The 14,741-nt window shown below is 43.9% G+C and overlaps 1 protein-coding gene across 1 annotated transcript in view; it reads right to left on the reverse strand.

Moving 5' to 3' along the window:
• Positions 1 to 14,741, reverse strand: part of MAN1B1 (mannosidase alpha class 1B member 1) — a 245,232-nt gene that overhangs the window by 17,161 nt on the left and 213,330 nt on the right. The window contains exon 12 of the mRNA XM_033961549.1: positions 1,453 to 1,584. Coding sequence (XP_033817440.1) covers positions 1,453 to 1,584 — 132 coding nt within the window. The remainder of the gene's footprint in view (positions 1 to 1,452; positions 1,585 to 14,741) is intronic.

The raw sequence follows: 14,741 nt of genomic DNA on the forward strand, positions 1-14,741 counted from the left end.
CCCTTAGAGGGTTAAGCCAAGGGAACCTGTCACCAGGAGTGGAATCCCTAGGATAGTAGACTTGGGGGTGGGTCAGTAGAGTGGGCAGACCTGATGGGCTATGGCCCTTATCTGTCGTCATCTTCTATGTTTCTATGAGTTTGACACCCCTGCCCTAGTACCTCAGTGGCCAAAACTTTTTTTGCTTGTTTTTTTATTTTGTATGCTGTGGGATAGCAAATTATTGTTTATTAAATTTAATAAACCGCTCTTTTTCCAATATAAATCAGAGCAGTTTACAAAGCATCAGTAAACAGGGAAAAAAGAATGACAGGAAAGTAAAACCGCATTTGATGTGGTGTGTGGTCATGGTATGTTTAATCCTCTTTTTCCTTTATTTTGGAATGTTTACCGATTTTCCTTTGCAACAATTTAAACTCTCCCCTCCTTCTAAAAAAGAGATTAAAGGAGTCAAGATCTTCAGTCAATCTTTGGTCTTTAAACTCTCTCAACTCTGGAATGATCTCCCCCCCCCCTTTTTTTTTTTTTCAAGGAGTTCCTGTTCATTTCAATTTTTCCGTAAATCTTTAAAAACTACTCTATTTGCCAAACATTTTGAAAATTAATTCTTTTGAAATTTTGCTATTATCTTCTATTTATCATTCCCTGTTTATTTAATTGCTGTAAACCGAGTCGAGTTTTCTCAGAATGATGACTCGGTATACAAAGTTAAGCTTTAGTTTAGTTTAACACTTGTGCTGAAACACTATCAGTGTTTTACTGCAGGATAGCAATGCAAAATCAGCAGGATAATCAGCAGGTGCAAGAGGTTTTCTTCATTAGCCTCTCAGAGGGTACAAAAATTCCATCTGATATACAGCCAGCAGAGGTCAACATTTCTTTAAATGCTGTCGCCAGCTAAATTAGCCCCAGATATTAGCACTGAACATCTGGGGCTAATTTTTGTTGTCCTGGACAATATTCAACCAGGACATGCACAAGATAGCTATGCTGGCCCCGGCTGAATATAAGATGGGGCTCACATAACTTGATCCAGGCCTTCAAATTACTGACAAATGACCCCTCCTCTCTAATTCTCCTCCTCCTTCTGATCCCTCTCCCTTCCAATGTTCCCTCCTTTGGCATAACTCAACCCTCCCTCCCGCCTCCTGATAGATTTCCCCCTCCCCTTGGGCCTCCAGGGATCCCTGTGCTTTTGTAAATGACCTTTATATAAGCTTAGTATATAAGCCTATGTACCTTCCCTGCCTAGATGCTCCATGATAAAGTTGCCTTCAAAACCTGTAGTCTCTTTCTGATGGAAATTTAAAAAATATAAAATGAAATAAGGGAAGGATACCAAGACTGACTGTAGTCTGTTTTGACATACTTGGAATACCAATATTATGCATTGGCAGAACACTACAATAAAATCCCCAGTCATTGGCCAGGGTGTGGGAAGATAGATCTTACCCGTGTGTATTTGTTGAAGTTCTGCAGGATCTCCCACCCCCAGTCCTGGTACTTGGTATCACCTGTAAATCTGTACAAGTAGAACAGGCTTTCCACAGTCTCTGGTCTCAGAAGGTTATGTCTATCTGCAGGCTGCAAAAAGACAATCACTTGAACACACATCACAAAATGCCTGCTGGAAAACAAGAACTAACTTGCTAATTAAATTATTTTGTTGTTCACATTTTTGTTCAAATGTCATCAAAAGGAGCAACCACAGCTGAACACTGTAGCCTCTGGTCAAGTTTGCAATGAAAAAAGTGTGTATTTCAAAATGAAATCTAAGAAGAGTTGACGCCTTTTAAAAAGTAATGAGTTTTACGTAATGACAATACTGGCAAAAGAAAGCAAAGACTGGAAGATTGGGTTCTTACCTATGGTAATCTTCTTTCTGTTAATCCACGAAGGTGTCATTACAACAGATCTTTCATTCCAACCCATGTACCAGGTGTTAGAGAAATTCTCTCCTTTGCTCCTCCCACTTGGCACAGGAATACAGAGCCCCCTGCAATACTGTTCAAAAGCAACCAAAGAGAACTGGAACAAAGCACAAAACACTTGGTGGGCACAGGGAACTCCTTGCTATTCAACTTCATTCTGTTCTGCTCTGCAATATAAAGAAACAATAAACAGGCAATAAAAAAATAGGCAAGAACATGGCAACATAGAAACAACCTGCTGTGTGCAACGAGCACAAATTGGAGGCATGCCTTTGTCAAAGATATGTACCCCCATATACAAAGAATTCTCCACAGGTTTATGTCTAATGGCTGGAAGATACTAAGGCCTGAAAGGAGAAACATCAAAGACAGATATATGCAGGTGATACAACAGACAGAGTATACTAAGGGCGGGCTGCAATGACTCCTTCATGGATTAACAGAAAGAAGATTACCAAAGGTAACAACCTAATCTTCCATTCTGTTACATCCTCTCTGGAGTCATTTCAACAGGTGATGTACCAAAGCAATGGCAACATCTAGGCTGGGACATTAGAGTTTGCCTGCAACACTGAGGCTCCAAATGCAGCATCGGTCTGAGCCACCACATCCACTCTGTAAAATCTGGTAAAGGTAGAAGAGATGACCAAGTGGCCGCTCTACAAATTTGGGCTGGATTAATCGCTTGAGACTCTGCCCACGAAGTGGTAACACCTCAAGTCGAGTGGGCTCTGAATGGTACTGGCAGCTGTTGCCACAGCCAATGTAGACTGAAGAAACAGCTATGCGAATCCATCAGGCAATAGAGGCCTTGGAAGCTGGCCTGCCCCGTTTGGACTGGCTAATCAGGACAAACAGATGATCTGAGAGACAGGTCATTAGTCCTCTCCAAATAGTGAAGCAAAATTTTGTTCACATCTAATTTCTTCAAAAGCGTATCCTTTTCTGACCTCGTGGAACAAAAAGCAGGCATATGAACTTCCTGGTTCACATGAAACTCGGAAACCAATTTCGGAAGAAAGGAAGGAAACATATTTGAACCACCTCTGTGAACCAAAGAAAGAGTTCTCTACACCAAAGAAAGAGTTCTCTACAAGAAAGGGCCTGCAGCTCTGAAATATGCTGAGCTGAGACAATTGCCATGAGGAATTGTCTTGACTGTAAGATCCAGAAGAGACGCCTCCTTGAGCGGCTCAAAAGAAGGTAAAGTCAGACCTTTCAGAACACTTGAAATTCCATAAAAGAAAGGGTTGATGCAGAGGACAGTATAAACGAAGTGCCCTCGTGAGGAATCTGGTCACATTAGGATGAGCTGTAAGTGAAGAGCCATTGTGCACTCTGAAGCAGGAGAGGCTTGCCACTTGTACCTTGAGGAAAGATACCATCAGGCCCTTGTCTAGACTGGCTAAGACCACTGGAACAGGAGTCAGCAAAGGCTCCACCTGGCCTCTGGCACAAAAAATGCTGGAAAGCATTCCAAGCCTTGACATAAGCCACCATAGTAGATGGCTTCTTGGATTTCAAAAGAGTGGCAATAACCACATCAGAGTAGCCTCTTTGAGTCAAGGCCTTGCAGTCAAAACCATGCTGTTAGACCAAAGTGCTAGGGGCTCTTCCTAGGAACAAGCTCGACTTAGAAGGCAGCGATGACATGGAAGTCTTAACTTCTGGCCTAGATAAAGACAAATCAGGTCCACGTACCATGGGTGACAAGGCCAGTCTGGGGCCACTAGGCCCAGATGAGTTGCAATCCTGCAAACGACCTGACCCACCAAGGGCAAGGGCAGAAAGATGTAAAGGAGTTCCTGAGTTGGCCTAGACTGAACTAACGCATCGAGAGCTAAGCTTCCTTATTCTTTTCCTCAACTGAAAAAGCGCTGGACTTTAGAGTTCTTTGCCAAAGCCAGCAAGTCCATCGAGAGCCTGCCCCAGTGACTGACAATGAGGCAGAATGCTCTCTGTGAGAGCGACCACTCTCCAGGTCTAGGATTTAGCGATTGAGAAAGTCCGCCTGAACATAGTAAATGATGGCAGATAAAAACTTGAATGAAAGATTAGGCTTATGTTTTTTTTATTTATATCCCACTTTATACAAAGTGGGTTCCAAACACACATACATAGTAAAAAAACACATACATACAAGCACGGACTTAATTGCCTTGTCGTACATAAAATACACATCAAAAACAAACCACTCCACCCTCACATACAATACTCACCCACACGCTACAAATACCTACCCCTGTCTCTTTATATCACTTATACATCAAGTTGTAAAACTATATTGTCTTCTCTCTTTGCACCAACATTTCATCTGACATATGTAACCTGGGAGTTTATTCCACTCTGTTGGGCCCACTTGGTTCTTGTACGATCCACCTTTATTCCAGGACCAGTGGGATGTAACGGAGGATTTCCGAAAACATCAGGGTGAGACTGATTTGCTCTCTGCCAACACTGAGGCACCAAAAGTGGCATCCTGTAAAACTTGGTGAAGGTGTGCAAGGAGGACCACATAGCAGCCCTGCAAAACTCATCCACAGACAATGCTGAAGACTCGGCCCAGGAGGAGGAAACTCCTCTGGTAGAATGAGCCCGAACCCAGAGGGAGGCTTCTTTCCTGCTGCTACATAAGCTGCAGAAATGACCGCTCGAATCCATCTCTACTTCTGCTCGGTTTTCATCTGCAAAGCACCAGGATCCGGACCTCAACTACAGACAAAGGGGTGCTCGGAGGACCCATTCCGGGACCTTGAATTTACCGTGAGCAATGTCTACCACGAGCTATCAAAGCTGAAAGTAAACAAAGCTATGGGCCCGGACAATCTACACCCCAGAGTACTTCAGGAATTGAGAGATGTCCTGGCAGAACCGTTGGCTGAGATTTTCAATCTTTCCCTACGCAAAGGGAAAGTCCCCTTGGACTGGAAAACTGCCAACGTTATTCCGCTCCACAAAAAGGGATGCAGGTCAGAGGCTGAAAATTACATCAATAGTGTGCAAACTCATTGAAACACTGATAAAAAACAGATTGGATGATGAAAAATTAAGGGATCCACACCAGCATGGCTTTACAAAGGGTCTTGTCAATCCAATCTGATAAGCTTCTTTGACTGGGTAACAACAAAACTGGATGGGGGAGAGTACCTGGACATTGTATATCTGGATTTCAGTAAGGCCTTTGATAGTGTCCCACACCGTAGGTTATTGAACAAAATGAATGCAATGGGCCTAGGAGAAACACTGATTGCATGGGTAGAAGACTGGCTTAGCGGGAGACTTCAAAGGGTGATGGTAAACGGTATTCCCTCAAAAACATCGGAAGTGACCAGTGGAGTGCCATAGGGCACTGTCTTGGGCCCGATACTATTTAATATCTTTGTAAGGGATATGCCTCAGGAACTTCGTGACAAAATTACATTATTTGCCGATGACGCTAAACTATGCAACGTTGTGGGCAACGCAGCAGAACCAGACACCGCAACCATGCCCGACACTATGAAGCAGGACCTGCTTTTACTGGAACAATGGTCCAGTACTTGGCAACTGAATTTTAATGCCAAGAAATGTAAGGTGATGCACCTTGGTAGCGAAAATCCATGCAGAACATACATCCTGAATGGTGAAAACCTAACAAGAACTGTAGCAGAACGGGACTTGGGAGTAATCATCCGGGAAGATATGAAAGCTGCTAATCAGGTGGAGATAGCTTCAGCAAAGGCTAGACAAATGTTGGGTTGCATCAGAAGGAGCTTTATCAGCCGAAAGCCTGATGTTATACTGCCGTTATACAGATCCATGGTAAGATCTCACCTGGAGTACTGTGTTCACTTCTGGAGGCCACATTATCTGAAGGACATGAAGAGAATGGAGTCGATTCAGCGAATGGCCACTAGGATGGTCTCTGGACTTAAGGATCTCCCATATGAAGAAAGTCTGAGCAGACTACGCCTGTATTCTCTCGAAAAGCGTAGAGAAAGGGGGGACATGATAGAAACATTCAAATACATCACAGGCCGCATTGAGGTGGAAGAAGAAATCTTTTTTCTTACTGGTCCCACGGTGACAAGAGGGCATCTGCTAAAGCTCAGAGGGGGAAGATTTCATGGGGACATCAGGAAATACTTCTTCACCGAAAGGGTAATTGATCGATGGAATGGTCTTCCACGTCAGGTAGTCGAGGCCAGTAACACACTTGACTTCAAGGGACTATGGGACAGATAGGTGGGGTCGCTCAAGAGGAATGCTTACTAGATGGATTCTCGCGGGAGGGAGGGAGGGTTCTTGAGTGGACAGACTTGTTGGGCCGTCGGCCCTCTTCTGCCGTCATACTCTATGTTTCTATCTCAAAATAGTAGTCTTAGAGGCAGGCTTGCCCTTGTGGGCAAGATCCACCCCCCAGGACAAACAGGTGGTCTGAGATATGAAACGCGTTGGTGAGCTCCAAGTACCACAGCACAAGCTTGCACACATCCAGAGACCACAACACTCGGTCCTTGGCCTTTGAACCAGAAGGAACAAATGCCAGAAGTCGAACTTCCTGATTCACATGGAAGGCAGAAACCACTGTCAGAGGAAGGAAGGAACCATATCCAATAGCACATTGGTATTCGTAATATGCAAGAAAGGATCCCGACAAGAAAGAGCTTGGAACTCCAAAACTCTGTGAGCTGACGAGACAACGATAAGGAAAACTGTCTTGATAGTGAGATCCATCAAGTACGCCTGCTCCAGAGGCTTATAAGGTGGGTTATCAGGAAAGGAGTTAGTTAGCGGCCTCTGACAACTCATGAGAGAACATTGCTCCTGGACCGTCTGATCTGGCTACAGTTTTTATTTCTGCAGAGATTCTGTGATAAGGTCGCAGGACCCACACGAATCCTGATTGTGGAGCTCCACCAAATTTGCCACTTTTGTGGATGCCGCTGAACCTCCCTGCGAAAGCAGAGGGATCAATCGCTGGCATTGCCCTTTTTTTTCATACCAGGGTCCTGCTGGGGAACAAAGGTGAAAGACTCGGACCAGCGAAGGCGTAGTTCCCACAGACGGCCCATACATCGATGGGGTGAGTACAGGCATGGACTTCCTAATGAAATATGCCCGAGAGAGCATATTCATAAAATTTTGGGGGGAGGGGGGAAGACCTCCCATGGTGAGACCCACCCTGTGCGCCTCAGACTCAGAGTACCTGGAAGACTTGAGGCTTTTCTCCGGAACCACACTTGCGGTTTGCCTATACACTCTCCTGAGGGCCTCCAGATATGATTTTCACAGAAACTGGGGCAGAAGGCTCAAGGAGGGTCTCCCCTGAGGCGGAATGCACCACATCCATGCAAACTTAGCTCCCCTCGTGGGCCGCAGTGAATGTGGAACACGGCTGTGCATCCGACAGCCATCTGCCACAAATGAGGCATGAATCTGTTCTATCCCAACCTGGGAAGGCCATCTGTGAAGTTTTGAGCAGAAACGAAGCTCTAACTATAAAAAATATAGTTTTACTCCAATCGGGAAAAATCCAAGATAGCCACCGCAGATGCCCAGTTTGCAATAAAATTGCCTGGGAAAGGAAAAGGAATCCCCAGAAAACAGTGATTTGGGGATTTTAGAGGTGAGGAGGGGTATGGCATACAGGGAAACCACACCAAACCCACTTTTAAGACCCCCCGAAGTTGCTAAAACAGGCTGTCAGTCTGTTACTCACTATTCCATTGTACTTAATGGAAGAAAGTACAGGCAATGCTGGAACAGCATGTGGGGAGATCTGAAGCTGTAAAGTTGGATTTCAAGTCTTCTCACTGTCTCACTGACCCGACCACCATGGCTGGTGACCTCCACCACCCTCGGATACGTTGTGCAACCACCTGGCAGATGCACGCAGTCCAGCTCTGATCCCAGTCATGCCTCTACAGAGCTGTTCAGCCTGTTACACCCGCTAGCGGATGAACCTGGGGTGAGCTAGTTCCTGATCTGTCCTGTAGGCTGTCCAGGGGGCTTACTGCCACGCAGGGAACCTCCCCAAAAGCAAATGTTCTTCAACAGTGTGCAATCTCCCACCACAAGGATGTCCCCACAGGGAATCTCCATAGCATGATGGCAAATCCGCAAAGGAAATACAGAAAATTAGAAAAAAGAAAACACAAGCAAAAGAGATAAGCTCCTACAGGCTGGCATGTAGAAAGCAAGACTAGAGTCCAAGGGACATGCTCCAGGATATGCTAGCAGAGGGCAGAGTTAAGACTTCAATCATCTGAAGCTTTCTACAGTGGCTAAGGATGCATAAAACCCACTGATCCAGGAATAAGAAAGAAGATTAGTAAAGGTAAGAACCTAATCTTGTATTCTTAGTTTTGGGAAAGAGTTCCAGCATTAAGCAGATTGAAGAACAAAGCCTTCTGAATAAATAATTTAAATCCTATGCCTTAAATAATGGATATTGTAAGACACAAGGATTTTTTGATTTGAGAGAGCAGTTAGTTGGCTTAGTATAAGATTAATCATATATTCTGGGGAGTAACCATCTTGTGCACAATTTAAATGATAGTGTGTTATTATTGGGAGCCAGTGAAGGCTTCGCAACAATGATGGCTATATTCGATCTCTTTTTACCATAAACCAATTTCTGTTACATCCACTCCAGAGTCTGCACGATAGGTGTTCAATGTGTACCCACGAACAGAGTCTTGCAAAAAGACACTCATTGCTTTCAGCTCCTCCCACATAGCAGAGCAACACAGCGCCCCATTCAGTTTTTTCTTTCTGAAAGTGAACCGTGCAGAATTGTTTCTGATCTGTTCTTCTTATTTTGCTTATTTTTGATGCAAGTTGACCCTTTTGGTGACTTCGGTGCTCCGAGACCCCTTATTCAGGGGTTCTCTGTCTGAGTAAAGATACAGTTTTCATGAAGAAGGAATGTAGCTTCATATGGAAAGCTTCAAGTGAACCTGTGGAGCCAGCTTGCCTTGTGCCACCTCAGAGCTCAGGGTCTGTTCCCCTAGGAGTATGCTTGCCTTCTGGTCCCGGAATAAAGGGGGATTGTATAAGAATGGTCCATCCAGTCTGCCCTGTAATCACATACATTATAATATCATGATTAAATTAAAATGTCTTTTTTCTTTGTTATTTCTGACCTTAGAAATATACCCGGTACTGTCCTTAGGTTTCAACTACTGGAGTTCTTGTTGAAGCTTACTCCAGCTTATCCAAACCATCTCCTTTGCAGGATTCAGAGACTCTGAAAGTTTGCTCATTTATATTCTAATTAGCAATCCTCTGTGTTCATCCCACACTTTTTTTGAATACCATAGTTTTCCTCTCCACCATCTCCCTCGGGAGAGCATTCCAGGCATTCACCATCCTCTCTGTGAAAAAGAATTTCCTAACATTACTCTTAAGTCTACCACCCCTCAACCTCAATGTAAGTTCTCTACTTTTACCAATTTCCCTTTCTCTGGAAAAGATTTGGTCCTATATTATAATACCTTTCAAATACTAAAATGTCTGTATCATATCACACCTATCCCTTCTCTCTTCCAGAGTATACATGTTGAGGTCTTCTGGTCTCTTTGCACAAACCCCCTACCATTTTTGTCGCTTTCTTCTGGACTGCTTCAAGTCATTTTATATCATTGACCAGGTATGGCCTCCAAAACTGAACACAATACTCCAAGTGAGGCCTCATCAACAACCTGTACAGGGGCATCCACACCTTTCTTCTGCTGGTTACGCCTCTCTCTATACAGCCTAGCATCCTCCTAACTACAGCCCCGCCTTGTCACATTGCTTTGTCCTTCAGATCCTTAGATACTAATCACCCCAACGTCCCTTCTCCTCATCTGTGTATATCAGCCTCTTGCCTCCCAGTGCATACATCTCCATCAGATTTCTGCACCCCAAATGCATCACTCTGCACTTCTTTGCATTGAATTTTAGTTGCCACACATCAGATCATTCTTCCAACTTTTGCAGATCCTTTTTCATGTTTTCTACTCCCTCCGGGAAGTCTACTCTGTTACCAATCTTGGTATCATTCACAAAAAGGCAAACCTTTCCTTCTAACCATTCAGCAATATCGCTCACAAGCATATTGAACAGAATCAGCCTGAGCACTGATCCCTGAGGCACTCCACTACCTGACTCTGTGCAGATTCCATTAACCACCACTACCTGACATCTGTCCGTCAAACAGTTTCTAATCCAGTTCACCATTTTGGGTCCTAACTTCAGTTGGTCAAATTTATTAAAGAGTCTCCTATGAGGAACCATGTCAAAGGCTTTGCTGAAATCTAACTAAATTATAACTAGAGCAACTTCCTTGATCTATTTCTGTGATCACCTAGTCAAAAGATTCAATCAGATTCGTTTGGCACGATTTACCTCTAGTAAAGCCATGTTGTCTCGGATTTTGTATCCCATTTGATTCCAATAACCGAAGTAAGGCTTACTGGCAAGTAGTTTCATCTCTGCGACCACTTTTGTGAAAAGGAACCACATCTGCTCGTCTCCAATCCAAAGAAACAATTCCCGTCTCCGGGGATTTATTGGGCACATTTTTAAGCGGAGCCACCAGAACTTTTCAGCTCCCTTAATATCCTGAGATGAATCCAGTCCAGTCCCATGGCTTTGTCCACCTTCTATTTTTCAAGTTCACAAACACTTTTTTCCGTGAAAGGTACAGTATCCCTTCCATTCTCACTTGTAATTTTGCCTGCCAATCGGGATCCTTCTCCAGGATTTTCCTCCTTGAACAGAGCAGAAGTATCTGTTTAGCACGTTTGCTTTTTCCAGATCACTCTCCACATGGCGGTTCATAGCATCTTCCAGTCTCGCAATTCCATTTTTTGTCATCCTTCTTTCACTAATATACCTGAAAAAATTTTTGTCTCCCTTTTATATTTCTGGCCATTTGCTCTTACGTATCGCGAAAGTGCAGGAAGATCTCTCTTTCAGCTTTCTTTCTTTTTTTTTTTTTTTGCTTCTCTTCGAGTATTTTTATATTTCATGAACACCAACCTTTTTACCTTTATTTTCTCCGCCACTAGTTTGGAGAACTGTATCACTTTCCCTTTTTCTCTTGTTTCTATTTATTTTCCTCATATAAAAGTTTGGCAGCCATTTTTATTGCTCCTTTCCATTTGAACCACTTGTTCCGCTGAAAGAGCTAGAAGGTGAACTTCTGCCTACCAGAACAACATCCAAGCTTCCTGACTTACGGGAGCACTTCTGGGGTCTTCCTGTCAATTCACATATGTTACTGCTGTGGCACCGTCGGAAAACATCCTCACTGCCTTTCCTTCTAGAGTATTTTGCATATCTCTGAGCGCCAACTGAATGGCTTGAGACGGTTGACTGACAAGTGCCTCTAAGGGAGAGACCACTGGCCCTGGATGGAACAATCCCTGCAATGAGATCAATGTTTTCTATGTATTCTTGTTAGGATGCTTTATATCTCATTTCCTCTATTCTTTATTTTTCCTTTCTATTATTTGCTAATTTGTTTGTCCTTAGGTACTTTAGTTAGATTGTGAGCCTTCGGGACAGTAAGGGAATTTCAAAGTACCAATTCTTTATTCATTTATCTTATTTTATTATACTCTTCAATGTATATTTCTCTGTAAACCGCTTAGAACTTAACTGATTTAGCGGTATATAAGAAATAAATTACATTACATTACATTACAATGAGCACTCCTGCCCAAGAGACTCACATCTATTGTCAAGAGTGATCTACTCTAATTCTGAGGGGCATGCCCTTGTTGAGAGCAGCAAGGAAGAACTTCTATGGTGATAAAATCTCCAGATCCAACAACCAGAGTAGCACACTGTTTAACATCTGGCGCACCTTAACTTCTAAAAACGATTCCACCATTCCCCCTTCCTCCCCATCAACAGACGACCTAGCAAAATTCTTCAATGAAAAGATAAGGAGCTCCTTCCCTCTAGCAGTCTTTTATAATTCTCTGGCCTCCAAAACTCTAACCCTATCCCAGCAGACAGATCCTGGACTACTTTCGAACTCTTATCCGAACCCCAGATCTCTAAACTCTGCCTCAAACTGAAATACTGCAAATGTGCCCTGGATCCATTCCCTTCCTACCTGTACGAAAATATTCCCGCACAGGCCATCTCATCCCTCACCAGTCTTATAAACTCTGCTTTACTATCGGGCCTATTCTCCGCAGAAATGGGACATATTGCCTTGTCCCTATTACTGAAAAAAAGCTGATCTTGACCCTTCCTCTCCTTCTAACTACCGTCCCATAGTAAACATCCCTCTCCTGACTAAAATGCTAGAGGCCATCATTTCCACCCAGCTCTCATCCTACCTAGAGAGATTTTCCATTCTCTTACCTTACCAATACGGCTTCAGACCCAACTTCAGCACCAAATCCCTACTGGTCGCATTAATTTCAAAGGTGCAATAATTACATTCTCGTAATAAATTTGCTGTCCTATTACAGTTCGATCTCTTAGCATCTTTTGATGTCGTCCATGATATTCTAATTTATCAACTTTCCGAGATAGGCATAGACTCCAGTCTTAGAGTGGTTCTCGAACTTCTTACGTTTCCGCTCCTACACTGTCAACACAAATGGCACCATGTCCGCTCCTTGGAAACCGACTTGGAGTCCCACAGTGATCACCCCTATCCCCTATTCTCTTCAACATCTACATGCCTTCCCTGAAACTCTTCCATCTATCTTCCCTTGAAACAATCTATACTTATGCTGATGACATCCTTGCCCTTCTCGAGACAGACTCGAACCTTACCAACCTCTCTAAGAACATAACAGCCTACATAACGAAACTCCAATCCTGGTCCTTCTCAGTTCAAATGAAACTGAATGAGTCCAAAATGAAACTTCTCTGGCTCGGTCCAAAATTAGAACAGCTGCCCACCCTCTTTGCACTGCCCTCTGGCACCACACTGCAGCTTGAGTTCTCAAGCAAAGTTCTAGGCATCATCATCGACTCTTCTCTTTCCTTCAACGACCACCTTAACTCCCTGGTAAAATCATGCTTTTTCAGCCTCCACATGCTGAGGAAAGCGAGATCCTGCTTCTGCCAACAACATTTTGCCGTCCTTGTTCAATCCATCATCCTTTCCAAACTAGACTATTGTAATTCCATCTACCCAAGTCCAACTAAAAAAAGTCTTCAAAGACTTCAACTAATTCAGAACACTGTGGCCAAGTTGGTTTTCGCAAAATGCAAATTTGACCATGTTTCCCCACTTTTGTCCAAACTCCACTGGCTCCCAATAATTTCCAGGGTTCATTTTAAATGCTCCTGCCTAGCTTTTAAAATCTTACACGGCATCCTCCCTTCCCTAATCCCACTATCTTGAAACTCCTCAGGTCCTGACAACACCAGGACCACATAAAAACTTAAAAACTATCCTTCTCCTCACTAAAAGGTATCCTCTATGCGGGAAAATTGGGAAAATCTCTCTTCTTCAGAATCACAGGGCTTTGGAATAAACTTACTACCCACCCCACTACGGAATCAGGTCTCCTTCCAACTATTCCGTAAGCACCTGAAAACTAGGCTTTTCACAAAAATGTAATGCTCTCCTCCCCCCTATACTCAACCACCAAACCCAATGTGTTATACCTTCCTTTGTTAAGCTCTTGTAAACCGTGCTGAGCTCTATATTCATGGAGAGGATGCGGTATATAAACTTAAGATTTAGTTTAGCTCCCTGAAGCCACCATGCAGACTGCTCCACGCCGGTTCTATCCAGGGAAGAGGCATCTGAAGGGAATGATGTTGTGGGAACAACCGGGACAGGAGGGACTGCTGCAGTGGCTACAAGTGTGCCTGAGCCCAAGGCACAACCTCTAGGGAGGCCACCATGGATCCCAGGACCTGTGGGACTCTGGATTGCCAGAAGATCGATCTGTTTCTGGAGCTTCTGTTTGCATGGTCCAGGAAGAAAAACATGGCCTTGGAGTGTGTTGAACTGAACTCCTAGGCAATCCTACATCTGAGATAGAATTAGCTGGCTTTTCCTGAAGTTTACAATCCAGCCCAAACACTGCCGGAGAGACACCACAGTACCTACTGCCTGCTCGCACTCCAGTATGGATGGTGCCCTGATTAACCAATTGACCAGATATGGATGAACCAGGACTCTTATTCTGCGGATACACGCTGCTACCAATGGCATCACTTTGGTGAAGGTGCGGGGGGCTGTTGCCAACTCAAAGGGTAGTGCCACAAACTGGAAATGCTGCTGAAGAACATGAAATCTCAAGATACTTTCGGTGTCTGGGGAAGATAGGACTATGCAGATAGGCTTCCATTAGATCCAATGAAGCCAGAAACTCTCCAGGAGCCACCGCTGCATTAATTGAATGCACTGTTTCCATGCAAAAGAGCAAAATTCATAGAACTTGAGATCCAGGGTGTGTCTCCAGTCTTCTGAGCCTTTGTCATGATGAAGTTTCTTCTGAACCTTCAATTTGTCACGATGAAGTATAAGTTGTATCTGCCAGAGCCCGATTCACTTTCAGGAACTGGTTCTACTGCTACTTTTTTATCATTTCTATAGCGCTGAAAGGCTTACCTAGCGCTGTACATTTTAACAGCTTGAATGTCCAAGAGAAACTGCAGAGTCGCCCCAACTTTCAGCACCTTATCCGGACTACCTGCTGGAGAACCCATTGGTCTGAGATTTGTTCCCAAGCCTGCTGGGAGTCACCTTAGAGGCAGAATCTCCAGCCCAGTTGAAGATCCAGAGCATTCTGTAAGCCAAAATAGTATAAACTGAAACTTTGCCTAACAGCTGAAAAAAGTCATACAAGGCAGCTG

This window comes from Geotrypetes seraphini, chromosome 10 (assembly GCF_902459505.1).
Source record: "Geotrypetes seraphini chromosome 10, aGeoSer1.1, whole genome shotgun sequence".
NCBI lineage: Eukaryota > Metazoa > Chordata > Amphibia > Gymnophiona > Dermophiidae > Geotrypetes > Geotrypetes seraphini.